This window comes from Pundamilia nyererei, unplaced genomic scaffold (genome assembly GCF_000239375.1).
Source record: "Pundamilia nyererei isolate P.nyererei 1_Seehausen unplaced genomic scaffold, PunNye1.0 scaffold00008, whole genome shotgun sequence".
Taxonomy (NCBI): Eukaryota; Metazoa; Chordata; class Actinopteri; order Cichliformes; family Cichlidae; genus Pundamilia; species Pundamilia nyererei.
The window spans coordinates 1,658,539-1,674,950 of record NW_005187409.1 but is presented as its reverse complement, the minus strand read 5'-3'; the positions used below and the strand labels follow the sequence as shown (position 1 = coordinate 1,674,950).

Sequence of the window (16,412 nt, the reverse complement as noted above, 5' to 3'; positions counted from 1 at the left end):
TGTAACTACTAAGTTTGGAAGCACGAATGCAAACCTAGTGCAGCGTGTTACAGAACAACAGTGTTCTGGTTATTGTAGTTACCATTAAAACACGAAGGTCACTTTTATCCACCAAAGGTAATAAAAGGGGAATGATGAATGCATGCTGTGTGTGTGAATGCTTATGTGAGTGGACTTGTGTGTAACCTGGAGCTGCTGGGCCTCATGGTTCTCCAGTCCTTCCACAATTGGAGCAAATCTCTCTTTATTGTTCCTTTCTGCAGCAATTGTCATAGCAGCCAGAATCTTATCCAAGCTGGTAGAAAACAGAGAACGGGCAAACACAAAAGTCAACAAACACTTTTATCACATCGCTACCAGGACATTTACTCACAGTTTTCACCTCAGGCATCATGTATCTTATTTTCCCTTGTGTGTTGGCATGAACATTTACTCAGCCCATCTTTGGTCAATCTGACAAATTCTACCGCTTTCAATCCCTTTGTATACAATTTAGTCCTTTATTGTTGCAGTGTCCAATTTTAACTGTTACTAAGGCGATGGCAGACAAAAACAGGGTTTTCCTGCAAATGTGTTTAGTCGTCAAAGCAGCTGTGGAATCGTGTATTTGGCTGAACGAGATGGGGTCCAAATTATTGCAGGGAGAGCCAGACTAGTGCTCAAACACTCAAATACACCTATTGAGAAGGTAAGCAAATCAGAGCACTTGCAAAGGCTCAAGGCAGCTCAACTAAATAGAGTGTTGTTATTCAGCCTCTAAATTCTGAATAAATTAAGCTGCACACAACCACACCCACACAAACAGGGCTGCAATAAGAGTAAATTCATGTCTTATGAGCGGTTACATGAAGAGTTATTCACAACATGTGTACCCAATAATTGGCAGCGAGTGGCCCCTGTCACTGCAGAGCCATCGTTGCCATGGCATGCAGAGCTCAGCCTACTGTCATGGAAGTCAGGGAATAAATGCTATAGTATTAGCATTGTAAGTAAACAGTCACACTATACCAAATGAATGCATGTTTATGTATGTACACACATGTGCCAAATAAACTTGCAATTTTGACTTTTCTTAATTTGGAATAACCAGAAGGAAATCTGTGAGTGAGGAAGACCATGTGCTTGACCGACGAGACTGTATGTGCAGACTGAGCCTGACAAACAGATAAATAGAAGGATGATTCTTTGTGATAGAGGTTACAAAGTCAGACAAACGCGGGGAGCTGCATACTGAATAACTTTAAAGCCAGTTCAGACGACGCTTCAAAACAGGCAAGATAGATCTGCTTAACTCGCTGTGTTCCCTTTTGATGCTGTCAGCTAAAGTGGGTGTTGAACATGAGCCAGCGTCACAATGTCGGTTGAGGAGGAAGTTTCTGAGCTAAAAAAGTGACACCTCAGCTCTTTTGGCTGTCATTTCTACAAGATACGGGCATTTTAATGCAGGGCTGTGATCACGGCGACGATCTTCATGTTTACTTCAACATTTTCTTGAATGCTTTGACTGACACGGATGAGACAGACAGAGAGAGGGAGGTCTGTCCTATCTATATAGCCAGTATCTGCTTAAAATAGTAGTTGTGTATGTGTGCGTATGCATGCAGTCTCTGTGTAAAGAAGGGACTGAAGAGAACATGGATCTATCTGAAAAATCATTATTATATAAAATCAAGCTCGCTCTGGGAATGATGTGCATTGCTAAAATGTTCAGTCAAACTAATTGTGACTGATTGTCTGTATTTTGACTATGTGAAACTCAGTACCCCAGTACTGCTAATAGTGATAACCTGCTAATATAGAGGGCAGCTCTGCTACTCATTCTAGCCTTGACAATGTAAAGACCCAAATGCAATCCCTTGTTACTCTAATTACTAGAATTAATGATGGTAGGATTCATTAACAGTGCCCCCCCAATCCCTAAAGTGTCCAGGTTTGCACATCCTGGCTCAGGAGGACTGTTTACTAGAAAAATGGGAGAGTAGTCATTATTGTCTTAGTGTTCTGACCCATGCCTCACCTTTCATGACAAAACAAAATGTCTCACATCTATTTGTATTTGCTATTTATAGAAGTAAAAATGTTCTTTTTTATTACAAACAGTACATATAGTTATAATTATTTCTTGTCTGACAATTACATTATAGCAAACACATGTTTAAGTGGCATCTTTAGAAGCTGATACAGGGCAAAAAATCGAAACAAAAAAAATTAAGAAAAAAGAAAAAATGACCTGGATTAAAAACAAAAACATATGCTTTCATAACTGAGGCCTATCTGAGTTGTCAGAGATAGCAGACACATTCCTGAACTCTGCTTCTCCAACAGAATTTGTGGGTTTGTTTGTTTCCAGCACTGCATACAGACTGACTTTGAAGTGCCATTGTTATTCTAGTCTGGCCCTCTGGGAAACAATAAAAAACACTCCCCTAAATCCAATTTATACGCTGTCAGCCTGGTTGTGTCTGCAGCAAGCTACACTGAGAAGTTCACCACATTAAACAGACTAAACTGCATCATCTGAGCATGTGATCCAAGAGATTTCTACACCGACTAAGGTCACCTGTAAATGCAGTGGCAACTCATAGCGGGTAAACACATAAGCATGGGGTGCAATCTCTGTATGACTACATGCCACCCAGCGAGAGAAGATTGAAGCGACAGTAATATTATAGGGATGTCCTGCACTCTTCCCTCTATTTCAGAAACAGGGATTTGTATACACAAAGCAGTGATGGGTCATGTCTTTCATTGTTTTTCTTTGTTTTTCCATCAGTCAATCATTTATTTCTATATCAGCTGCAATTCATTGAAAAATATATAGAAAACCTGAGAAATATGTGATCCTATCAACACTTAAAATCCCCATAGGAGATAGGATAGGCAAAAGTACGGTAGCAACTTCAAAGGTCAATTCATCCACATGACCCAAAGTAAAGACCACAAATAAGAATTTTATTCAAATTCAACCTTATTTAAAATCTTTAAACCTGCAAAAAACCAAAGCTCCCAAATTAACGCACTGAGACGAAACTTATTGTGTCTGCAGACATGGGTGGTTGGACTTTGATAGACTACCTACGCATGTGAACGTGATGTCTCTGAATGGAACTTACATGTTTTCCTCTCCGATGATGCAGCAAGCGGAGAGGATTTTGACAATCTCTGTCATCATGCTGGTCTGTTTGGGGTCAATCGCTCGAGCCAACAACGACAAACTCCGCTCATCTCCCAAGATCCTTTGCAGTCCATACTACGGGCACAAAAGAAGACAGGAGAGGATATAGAAAAAAGTCCACTGGGTATAAATTAATGAGAACATTAGCATTCATAGAGAACTTTCACTTCAAGTAAAAAACTGAAAAAAAATCTCCAATCTACGTAAGTTATAGTTAGCCTTAATTTTCTTATAAGGAGGGACAACGAGGCCGAGGGAGAAAATAGAGAGGATGATGAATTAATTCAATTCAGGACAGGACTATAGGGACAAATACTTATAGTCTCATGTACCTTGTAGTCTCCCCACAACTGAAAGAATGGGTAGAGATGACCACATGTGGGGATTAACTCTAAGAGAAGCAATATCAACAGTTCATCTATCCTTGAAATGTGTGCCACTTTTGAGAAATGAGCCAGACTACCCAAAAAAGGATAATTAAAAGATCTGAGACTGTGGGCTTGAAATGGTAAAATTAGCTTTACGCTCCCATTATCCCAGGCTTGTCGGAGTTCAGATTCAAATAAGGTTTGGAATCTTGGCCTCTTGAGATTTTTATAAAATGTTTAATGTAAGTGAGCTAAGAGTTTGCTCTCTCGTGCTTTTTATTTTTTTGTAAAATAAATTCACTGTTCAGCTGGTGAACATTTCAGGCCTGTGTACTCGCTTAGATTTTTCCGTTTGCGTCAGAGCAATATCACTTCATACCGACACGAAAAGAGATTTTTATGTGGGTGATCAGTTGTGTGGATGGCCTTATGTCTGTTGAATCATACAGACCTTATTGTTCATGAAAGCCTTCAAACACTGGATAAGTTTATGCTGGTTGCGTTTATCAATGGGCTCTTGCCTGAAAGAAAGAAAAAAAAGACAGATTTTACGTATTGTGATTGAATGAAAAGCACATTGTGCAAAAACTCAACAACAAATATATGAGGTGACTCACTGTTTCTTGTCCAGCAGCTTTTCCAGTGCCTCCAGAAGAAGTCCGAGACCCTCATGGCCAAAGTTATTAACCCAACTGTAAATAAAACACATAGACAAAAAAAACTGGTCACACGATACTCGTTCTAAATTGTTATTGCCATGCTGGTTTGCTGTCAGCCACGCTGATTCACAGAAAGAAGCAAGCACAAACAACAATATTGCATTAACCTCAGAGGAAATGAGTCACTCAGAGTAATATCAGAGGTTTAACACTTAACTCGATAAATTGACTGTTGCAGTGATTTTTAATTCCTAACAGAAAGTGCTGCAAATCAAAAACCCTCCTGCCCTCTCTCTGACACTGAATACAGTCTGAATCAGTTTACATTTAAACTATACCCATTTACAAGCAAATGAACACCCATCCATCTTAACTAGTGTTCCCATTGCCAAGCAGTTTGTATCCAGCACCACCCCCCCTCTGAGCTACAACGTTACTGTGCCAAAAGATTAAGCAATGCAAGAAGATAACATTGTAATCGATAATGGATCGCGGGAGATAACTGGCTATAAACCTCAGCGTATCAGGAGACAGCAAATGATCCAGTGCAGATGAGCCCGTTTGTCTAAGCCAGCGGAAGAGAGAAGCAGGAGGAGGCTGGGAGGGACTGTGTGGTCACAGCGAGATTATATCATTAGCATTACTTGTTTTTGGGCCTCCAACTGTCAATAATGTAAAATATATGGGGCAATTTTATGACATTAACGGGGCATAAGTCAACGATTTATCCCACCTTTTTGACAATGATTTGAAATAATAATGGTTTCAGTATTAAAGCCATTTGTATTGACTCAGTGAGTCGGAAGAGACCCTCAATTAGGGATGAGATGCATTAGCCTAAGGCAACTAGCAAAGTTGAGGTGAGGTATTTCTTTGATCTGTGACTAAATTAGCACGCACAACAAACCCTACCTACCATTACTCACATTTCATTACCAGACAAGCAGCGCCAGTTTATAAGTTATTAATATTTACTGTGGTATGTAATGATGATCTGTTTTCTTAATAAAAACAAAACACATTAAACAGTAAACAAGTTTAGAAATGTCTTTAAAATGTCTGTTTACCAAGAGCCTTCCAATTTGAATGTTTTTTTCCAGCATGTACTTTGCACATGCTGGAAGCCATAAAAGAAAAGAAAGACCAAATTGGCTCAGTTTACTGCAGAATAACAATGAAGCTGTATGTATATGTGATACAGAGGAGGTAGAAGTTAATGAAAGGCTGCGACAACGCGGAGGGAAAGGAGGCGACATGGCTCAAGAATCACAATTCACTAAGTCCACAGTCTTTGTTTATGCTCCTTAGTAATGATGCTAATGTCAGTCTTCGGAGAGCAGGAAATTGGACCAATATTTGTGAACAGAAATTTGTTCATTACACAGTGTAACTGTAATATGGGATTGTAGGACGCTATGAGACATCTCCGAGAACACTGCAGACAAAAACAAAAAAAATACTATGTCCTCTGCCATAAGGAGGTTTTTACATAATTACAATTTCATGCTTTGCAATCATGTTCGTTATCACAGTAAACAAGGTGTAAATGTGTAGTATGACGACTCTGTTTTGCTGTCTGCAGAGCATGATTCCTTCCACCTTCAAAGGAGTGTGTGTTTACACGTTAAGTACATTTTAGCAATGCTACTGTTATTTATAGTGGCTGATTTTTTTTTACCTATTAATTTACAAATTAACACTCCGTGCTCACAATCTAGACAATGTGCTTGTTGAAAGGGTTATGCCACTTCTGTACTTTCGAAGGGTGCAACTATAATTCCAATTAAACTATGAGACTGAGTGTTTTGTTTGCTTTGATAGTGTTCGTTCTCTCTTTGCTTTTTTTTCAGTTTGAAATGCAAATCATAAACCCCCTTCAGTAAATATATAAATTGTCGTTTATTAAAGGGTAATTCAAAAGGAAGATAAAACTTCATTTTTGATGAAAAAAATGCTTGGATAGGAACATCGTCAGGTTTATAGTCGTGTTTTACGAAAAAGAGGAAAAAGGGAGCCTCCTGTTAAATGCACTACATGGACAAAGATACCAGGACGCATGTCTTAATCCTAAGTGTTTCACTCCTATTGCTACAGGTGAATAAAATCAAGCACCTAGCCATGTAGTCTGCCATTTGTCACTCACAAGGTCACTCAGAAAAGTTCAGTGAATTTAAGCTATAGATATTATTGCAAATCACATCAACTGCATGAAGTTACAGAGCAGATACTGAGGCGAAGAGCACCTGCAGCACAGTTCATAGTGCAAATTAGCTTCTAATGCTCTGCATTTCTTTATATCTTGCTGTCAAATTGAGAATAAGTGCAGCAAACAAACATATAAACTCAGGGACAGCAGAGTTTGGACAATTCTGATAAGTTTGAAAGTCATTAGTTGATGTGGACATCTTTATTCTTCAGCACGGTCTGTAAGCTTTCTTGTGATTTCTTTAAATAGTTTTTGAGGCTTCTTGAAGAACATTCAAAACTCTTCTTTGGATAAGCTTTTAATGTCCTTCTAGTTCTCGTGTAATTTGGTGCACTTTCGTGACGTATCATCACGAAAAACCAAACAAATTCAAAAACAGCTTTATGGGAGAAAACTAGCCTTACTATGAGATTTACAAATGCATTCTTTTAGCAGACAAGCTGTACTAATTAAAGGAGAATTCAACTTGTAAAATAAGCAAGAGAAGTTTGCTGCATGTTTGCCTTTCTGTATGACTGCTGGACTGAATCAGAATAGGCAGAAAAGAAGAGAAACTGCGATTGTCTGTGCCCTAAATTTTTCATCAAAAATGTGCGTCTTGCTGAAGGTTGCAACATAATGCAGTCCCCTAAAGGTTTCTAAGGCACTAAATGTTTTTCAGTCCTCCCTACATCCCAGACTGTCTATCATTTTCTGTCCCCTCACGTATACCCTTAGGTCCTCTACAGGTTGCCTTCCAAATGTCCCCAAAGTTACCACTAAGAAAATGAGAGATGGTACTTTTAGAGTGTTTGTCCTCAGGCTATGAAATGCCCCCTTTCTGTTCATCAGAGAACTTACCTGAATGGACAGCATACTATTACAGCAACTAAAACAAATAACCCTACTTTTCCCCACTATGGTGCGGTAATAATAAAGTAATAACAATGATGCCAGCCTCTGTAACAGATCCACGTTGTTGTTTTTTAAATACAAAATACTTCCATAGTTAGTAAGCAGAGCAACAAAACGTGTGCTGCAGATGTGGCCATAGGCTCTTGTTTGGTCAAATGTAAAGTACCTTAACGCAGAAACAACATGAGATGAGATCCTTTCCTTATCACTTTCTTCTCCTAATGTGGGAATACATCTAAAAATTTCATTAACTTGGGGGAGAACTTGTTCATCTAATATTGATGGCTATAATCCTCTAGTTAAGTGCCACCAAATTGTGTTACTTTCTGCAATCATGTATATTCCCCAGGCAAAATGAAAAATTCATGGTTGGTCTTAGGGAAGCAATTTCTTATTTTATATTTTGTGGGGTTTTTTTGTTTTTTTCTTTTGAAGGGGAGGGGCTCTGCTAGCTTGATGCAATTATGTTGCAGTTATGTTAACTGCGAGAAAATGTATGCAGTGAAATTCTCACAGCTTATCTAACAAACAAGAGTTCAGAATGAACTACATTTTACTAACAAGATGTTTGTTCAATGAAGATTTCAGGTCCATAAAGTCTCAACTAGATTGTAGATTTTTCTCAGCACTGCAGTAAAAAGAGCAGTTATGTTATAACATGTACTAATGTCACGGGTTACATATGTTATATGCATGCAACCAATGTCTATGCCTCTTATATTTGGTTCTGCAGCTTGTTTGAAGTGTAAAATTGTTTCTGTTATTATATTTACTATATTTCATACTAAAAAAAGAGTGATTCCTTTACAAATTAATAGTATTTAGATGGAAAGATATGCTGCAACTTATTTTTTAGCCTACACTTTTGTATGTTATTAAAACAAACTCAGAGCAAAGATCATGGAAAAGAGAATAAAGTTTTACAAGTACATCGCCAGGGAAGTGTTACCACATAAAGAGAAGATTACTTGCACATCACCAGCCACACTAAGTGACTCAGCATTGGAAGAAGCAGCGAGAGGGAGACACTGTCCCACCTTGTTTGTCTGATCACTGGTCTTGTGTTTGGATAGACTGTGTGTGTATTGATTTCAGTTTATAGACCAGATTTATTATTTTATCAGGGCTTGGTGAAGGGTTATGTTACTGAAAGCTTCTGTGTCTGTAAAGTATCTTTCATATTACATTACAGGGCTGAGGCATACAACTGTTCCTCCTTGGGACTACTGACCTATTCACCACTACAGAATCGGGACTTAGGGCCAAGGTGCCATGCAACACATAGGCCTGAAAAATAAATCTTGAAACCAAGCACCACCAGCGTCTGTTTAGTGATTTGGATGCCAAACATGGGGGTACATTACACTGTGATCAATATAAAAGCCACCCTAAATGCCTATAAAGCACAGTGCATATCAGATGACAGAAATTAAATATGAACATTTTCTTTCTGTTCCTTACATCTTTAAGCAAAATGCTTTCTACAAATAACTATTAAAAGCAGCAACATTTGTCTCTGCTTTTCCAGTGTATCACAGTTTGATGGATTTCGTGGTTTGTCCTTCCACTCTACCTCCCTTTGGTGGGTACTTACCACTTATGACTGGGACTACCCGGCCTCGATGCTTGGAGATTCTCCAATACAACCGTCTTCTTGCACATTGTGTTGACTGTTCTCAAAGCTGACTGTCGATGAGTGTTCTCAGATCTTAGCACGCACTATGTGATAATCAATGCTTCATTTCTTTTGGCTCTGGTTTTGACTCATTAGTCTAGACGTAAAGTATTGCTACTGGACCAACATAGAGTTAAACACAGCAACTAGCACTCTCATCCCCAGAGCCACATTATTAGCTTGCCTACAAACGTCATACATCATTTGTACACACTTTGATAGACTGATGAATTAATTCAACACCAGGCTGTAGCCAGCAAGTATCAATGACAAAAACATTTGTTTTAATCCTGCAAAATAATTCTTAAACTCCTACACCCTGTTTCTAATGCTGTTTGATCCTTAGCCACAGAAACCTTTACTTCACACAGAACTGAGTTAAATATTTAGGAGAGTGTAGATGAGCACTGGGGGAGGGGGTGGGCAAGGTGAACTATCAAGAGATTGAAATACATATTGAAGTATTATGGACACTGTGTGCATCCAGCATCTGGCATTTATACATACAAAGCGAGTCAAAATCATTGACCTGTGCTGAACCTGACAGAGAACAGCAAGCAGGCAGGATGTTTCAGAGCACAGCTAACATGCACCTTTCCCATCCGTGCTGCCACTTTGCTCGGCAGTCTTCATAATATCTTTGGTCTCCAACTCCGGCTGGCTATAGCAGCGGTCTCCAACCTTTTTTGCGCCACGCACCGGTTTATGCCCGACAATATTTTCATGGACCGGCCTTTAAGGTGTCGCGGATAAACACAACAAAATAAAACTAGTACCGGTACCGAAAAAAAGATTTATTCACAACACACGTGAAAAGACCCAGGAAAACCGAGTAAACGATAAAAACGATAACAAAATAACGCTGAAAACCGATAAAAACCCTGAAAACCACATATTTCACACCTGAGCCTCAACTCTCGCGGCCCGGTACCAAACGACTCACGGCCCGGTACCGGTCCGAGGCCCGGGGGTTGGGGACCGCTGGGCTATAGCAACTCTTAAATATAATGCATCACAGCACAGAACATGTTACGATTGTGTGTACCATATGAATAAACTGTTTCATAAAGTATATTCCTTGCAACCAATTTTTCATTGGTTTTATTGAATTAGAGCAGAAGAACTGTCCACAGAGTCATCTGCAGCGGTGCTGTTATTTCATAGTGCTACAAAACCAAGTAATACAGTCTGAGGACAATATACCTGGTGTCAGCACTCCACAAATGTAATTTCTGGCATAGTCAAGGAAGCGCAGGAACAAGAACCGTGCAGTACTCAAAGGGAGCACTTTGCACTTGTAATGGTATTCAAGTCTCAGCTTGATACTGAAACATGGCTTTAACAAAGACTAAAGATGTACCACACAGGTGAATGTAGAACTGAAAGTATCGTGCGTGTGTGTGAACATGAAAGGAGTGTGAGGTTGGAGAGTGGAGGTCTCCATCAGAGAGCTGACAGCACACCATGCTCCCTAGATACTTTGAAATGACTCCCCACGGAGTGCAAAACACTCTTGAAATTTCTAATTATCCCCAGAACAACACCAAGAATACCTACACACCAACATAGCATCACTGCAACCTGAAGGTATACAGAAACCAGTATTACTGCTAAAACACTGCTGGACACAGTGTTTTTTCTCAATTTAATTGCGTGGTATTGTGTAAAGCTGCGTTTATTGAGGAAGATTAAAGAATGGACCATTAGGTTTGACGCAATGTATCAACACATTCCTCAGGCTCCTGTAAAGATGAGCTTCATCTTTCAAGTTGAAGGAAATGCAATGGCAAGCACTTCCCTGGAAGATCTAATTCTATTTTCAAAGTCATTAAGTTGCCATTTTGTTCAAGCTTTTGTTGCTGCCACCTTTTAGAGGAGATGTAATTGCAGTATCAGTGTTCACCTTTGAGAACATGTTCACCAGAATTTGTGCCAGTATTTAATATCTGCAGACAACTAGTGAAACATTAGGACGGCTCTGCAGCTCTACTAAATTCTGCGGCAGAAAGGATTGCCTTTGTAGGTCACATAAAGTGATAAATCCTTTTATTCATAAGCATAAAGGAAAGTGTGTCACTATGAGAGTTTTCCACAGATTTGACATAAGTTCTCTTTGGATGTTTGTTTACAGGTCAAACATAAAACAGGTTTTATTTATTTATTTTAATACTTTCCACTTAACTATGCCACAATTTTATATATCGCATTATATCAAAAAGAAGAACATGAACCGTAACCTATGAATAATGACTAAGAGCGAATACCAAGAACAATAATTATAGATTTATAGTCAGTTATTTCCTATATCTACCAGCTATTTTCGATACTGAAGCAAATAGTTTCCAACGAAATCAATATAAAATTCAAATCAGATATGTCTGAATTATGTATGCATGCTTTGGGGCTGTAACAGATATGGCTATCTTGGAGGTTAACAGATGGTGTCATAAAATGAAATAGGCATCACTCTTAAAATGCACGCAGACACTGAGGACATTTATGTCTCCAAAATCATTTTCATTGCCTGTGAAGAAGAAGGGCAAACATCAACTTTGAAGTCAGCCGCAAGGGTACAAACTAGTTCACTTGCTCATTTCTCACTCCTTCTCACGTCCACTGAGAGGACAGTGTCATAACATCGGTGCCAAATTTAACAGTCAAATAAAACTCTGACTGTTCTAAGTGATTTATGCTCGTACTATTGTCAAAGTAAAAAGCAAAAATGCATTCTCTAATGAAAGAAATTATTCTGAAACAACAGAAGGCCACAGTGCGTTTTACCTTCAGGTTTCTACTAAACACTTATGTCATTTGCACTTTTATTCCTCCTTGATGAGTAAACTTTTCGGAGAACATTGAGGGTGACTGAGCGTGGTCGACTCTCACTGCCAAGAAAATGACCACACTGGAAAATTTTTACTAAAGGAAGATGATAAAACTAGATCATCATGGCAGAGAATTAAATTGCTATTTTTCTATTATTCCACAAAGTTGGATGGAAAGAAATAACGCTTAATCCGCAAAGTTCAGAGTCTGTCTCATGTCCCGGGCTAACTCATCTCCCTGAACTTAAGCAGGGACAGCTGTTTTTTCTGCTACGTTTAAAAAAAAAAAAATCAAATTGACAAGAAGTCTGATTAAGCTTACAAAAGACTATCGAGGATAACAAAGTGGATACAGAGGATTAATTATGGATGATTCACTGCCATATTTCCACATCAAAAATGACAAGAGTTGAAACAGTTATTCATCTCTGTGAAGAATCTGTGTCTGACAGAGCTATCTCATTGATGTCTACTGTGTCTGAATTCTCACACAAGAATCATTCATCAGTGCAGTGCTGTGTTAACTCATAGCAGTCTTATCGAGGGCCACTATTCACACTTTGTACTTGTGCCAGACGAGATTTCAGGCCTACGCTGTCGAGGGGGTATACACAACCTGTGAGCTGTTTAGATGCTCACATTTGTTTCAATAGCCACAACAGCAGAGGGACAGATGGATGTGCTTCTGGGTGCTGGCGTTAATTGGCCGTTGTACATGAAGCAAACAGAAAAGGCCGAGGGAGTAAGACTCAGGCATGTAGAGTCCCAGTTAGTGCTATTACATTTAAACTTTTATGCCAAGGGAGCGGCTTTTTTGACACCTTATAATTGACTTTGTGTGAGTTTTTGCCAGAAATGTAAAATGTAAACAAGCTCAAGTATATTGATATATTTTTGCAGGTGAAATTTGACAAAATGTTTCAAAATATCTAAATATATATGAAATAGTAGACATGGCTTAAGCAGTAATGTTTCATGGTTTTTGACCATAAAGTATATGCAGAGCACCGAGATGTCCTTGGCAGAGATGTCAGTTTTTCTCAGTGTGTTGTTCATTGCTTAATCATGCTGGGCAGTAGGACAGACAGCCAACAGGATGAGCAACTTTATGTCAGCAGGCATTGCAACTCCCCAGCCCATAAAAAGCCCATTACTACCGTTCCATGCAACCACAAGCATTCACCAGGGAAAAGCTGGTGAAACTGATTCAGACTCAAAAACACCCAGTGTGGCAGAGCAGCAAGATCATCACAACAACCCACACCCTGAGTATACAGACACAGAGAGAAGCTCTAGTGTCAGCAAATGTCTCCCGCCTCCACAAAAAGAGCCCGCAAGAAAATGCTCTAGATAAAATGTTCGACTTGTACCGTGAAGATTTCACATAATGAAAAGTTAGGAGCCCGGTTCAATTTTGGTTAAATATGTCTTAGGGATCTGAGGGCCAGCAGATCTAATATGGAGGTAGCTGTAGGGATTCAGCAAAGTCACGGTGTAATGCCGAAGGCAAGACTGAGAGAAGTAAAAGGCCTGGACAGTGAAAATGTGCTTTTGTGCTTTTGTGCTGATAACCACTTAAACCCCCTCTCCTCTTTTCTATTTAAAAGTATATTAACAGAGCAGCAGTTAGGATTAGGTCATGAACACTGAAACTACCAGATGCAAAAAATCTAAACATATGAAAGAAGAGTATTTGCTGTACTGGCAAATTTTTAAAAAGTGTCAGTCGACTGCTATATTAATAATGTAGAACTATCTCAATCATATCAATGTCTCCGCATGTGGTAAAACAGACAAAGAAGCAGTGACATGAGTGGGAAAAGTTGGGTTGAAACGCGGCAGGATTTCTTTCCTCTCTAAATGAGAAAATAACGGGGTGGTAATTTTCTGTAAGTTGGCATCTCTCTTCACATCAGTGGATTACGAAATTAATGAAAAGTGGCTAGTCAATCTGACATTTCTAAATTAAGAAGCAAGTATCCAAATGACAAAATTAAAAGGGGGAGAATGAAGTAGAGGATAAATAATTAGCTGGGGAAATTTTGACAGAAAGAGAAGTGCAAAACATGGCAGTTGAAGAAAAAGAGTGGAAACAGAGAAGGCACTGGATGCTCCAGGCAATGCCATCTGTGGGTGGATCTGCAAAGGCTGCATGCCACACACCTGTGTGGGACTGCCTGGGAGATAAGGCCCTCAGCACAATGGCCCTGTGGCCACCTGTGCTGCCAAACAGGTGCGCAGCCTAGCCAATTAAACTATTAGACAAACACAGGCCTCTGGGAGCAAATTAGCAGCCTCCCCAAACATCAGAGGAAAAACAAAAAGCAATAGTAAGCACTGACAGTGAAGAACAACTACACTTTGATGGGGAGACTTCTATCTCGTTTTTGCATTTGTATTTATGTTAAAAGAAACAAAGTTTGGGTCGGTTTGTTGTCATTTAAAATGATCATTTATCTGTCATAAATGCAAAATGACGTTTGAAATCTACAGGAAGTAAGTAAGGAGACAGACTGGGAGGCATTTGCCTCACAGAAAGTCTTTTTGTTTCTTTATTTTTCAGTTTCTTATACACCAATATTTGCTTTAAGTTCGTCAATGATTGGTGACATGCCATTGACAATGATGAATTAATTACTTTTAATTGCGGTATGAAACAGCTCATGTTCCTCTCATGTTCAAAACATTCAAAGATTAAACTATTAGCAGATGATTTACGTAATTATAAAAGGCTCAAATATGTTATTGAGGCTACGTTATCTCAAATGACAACAAAAAACATCCTAAAAATTACCTAGTTGGTCACCAGTTGTTTTTATTTTGAGCCTTCTTAAAAAAAGGGCTAATATCAAACGTTCTCCTCATTTTCATTTTGGCTCCTTTATGGTTATCAGCACGCTTGCTTGCCCAGAGCTCAGGATCAGAGGAGGAGATGCTGCACCATTGATGTTTGAGATCACAACACTGAGTACAACACTGAGTATGGGCTGGATAAGTGGGATCTGCCACAACCAATTTAGTGGTTGTGGGAGCTCTTAATTCATATTTATATTTGAGAGGTACAAAAAAGAAGCAAATCTAAACAACAACAAAAAAGCTTTTTCTATCAGGCATGGCCTAAATACTGACATGCACTCCCTACTTTGGGCGTAAAAGATGCTAAAAAGATGCAAACATTGAAGACGTCAAGTTGCTTTTAAATGCGAAAAGATAATCTGGATTGTTGACACTTTCCCAGAGTTTTTGTGAAGCAATACATTTTTGTTGTATTCCTTTCTGTTTGTACTGTTTAGTTGTACTGTGAAGTACAAGTACCATATATAAATAACAGTTAAATAATTTATTAAAATACACATATTTAAAAGCAGTCAAGTGCATCATTATTCTGAGGTGCAACTAAAAATCAAGCATGAACAGACTTCATGGTTATTTCCATTATATGCTAACATGCAATCAAACTATACCAAAGGTTACATTAACATAGTGTGAGTGAAATGCACAGTTCCTGTGTGTTGTGATCCATAACAATTAAGTACATATTAATTAGAGGAAACCTTATTCATGCTTCAAGAGTAAAATAATAAGAGCTGTAAAGACAGGCAGGGGACAACACTTGCACAGTCCTGCCCAGAATCACCATCCAAAGATGAGTCCCTGGGTAGGTCTAGTCATCCGTGGGAGGCAAGTTTTTCATAAAGCACGGGTCACTCATAAGCTGGTCAAAGGTTCAGCCGTTTTAAAAACACCCACAGGGCAAGCCTGGCCTCAGTTAGAACCCCTAGGCACCAGTTGGCCTTTCTAAGTGGAAAGGCTGACTCCCTACAGCTTGCTGCAGATTTCGGGCAGCGACTCCACAGAATGCAATCACTCTAGGGATAATTACTTAGCTATTAATTCATGTCGTTACATATTATATAAGGACTTGCATTTGTTTTAAGCTCAAACGGTTATATGTTAGTACATGACAGTGTGCATGTGTCACATAATCTTTTTAGCCACCTGAATATTCTTGTGCGTAAAAATTCAAATGCATTTCAGGTGAATTCCTTAATCTCCCAAGTTTGATGTGGAAGAAGAGAATTGCTGTCAATGTGTCCATTTCTGTATATAACTGGCTGTATTGAGCAGCTGTTGTGCACAATTTGAGCAATAGCATGTAACTATATTGCCTTTGCTTTCAAACTGGTTAATGCAGGGATGGAGCAGTAATGCCAGTAGTAGCACACAGATTAGATAAAAGCTCCTCTGAGGCTATGCTGCCAGGTCTGTTCTCTGTATGCAGGGTCAACATAAAAATGCTTCCACTTATACAGTGACCATTTACTTGCACCACTCATTGATTCACATTAGGAAACGGCTCCTGAACAGTGGGATGATAAATAATTTAGGCAATCTGCTGTCACTAAGCCTAAGTGTGTATTGCACCAGTGAGACTAAATTATGATTGAAGATCTCGTTTACAGGAGAGATGGTAGAATTTAGTTACCTACTATAGAAATGGCTAGGGGGGAAAGCCTTGTAACAAATGACCCAAAAGAAAAGCAAACAAGTGATACAGGTTCACACAGGATTAAAGAAAAAGTCCCCTTTTATGTTTGCTTTTGTTAATT

The 16,412-nt window shown here is 39.0% G+C and overlaps 1 protein-coding gene across 1 annotated transcript in view; it reads right to left on the bottom strand.

Annotated features, from left to right (window-relative positions):
- Positions 1-16,412, bottom strand: part of diaph2 (diaphanous-related formin 2) — a 357,023-nt gene that overhangs the window by 242,930 nt on the left and 97,681 nt on the right. Inside the window, exons 7-10 of the mRNA XM_013908245.1 lie at positions 4,161-4,235; positions 3,995-4,064; positions 3,114-3,250; positions 187-295 (exon numbers count right to left, since the gene is read on the bottom strand). Coding sequence (XP_013763699.1) covers positions 187-295; positions 3,114-3,250; positions 3,995-4,064; positions 4,161-4,235 — 391 coding nt within the window. The remainder of the gene's footprint in view (positions 1-186; positions 296-3,113; positions 3,251-3,994; positions 4,065-4,160; positions 4,236-16,412) is intronic.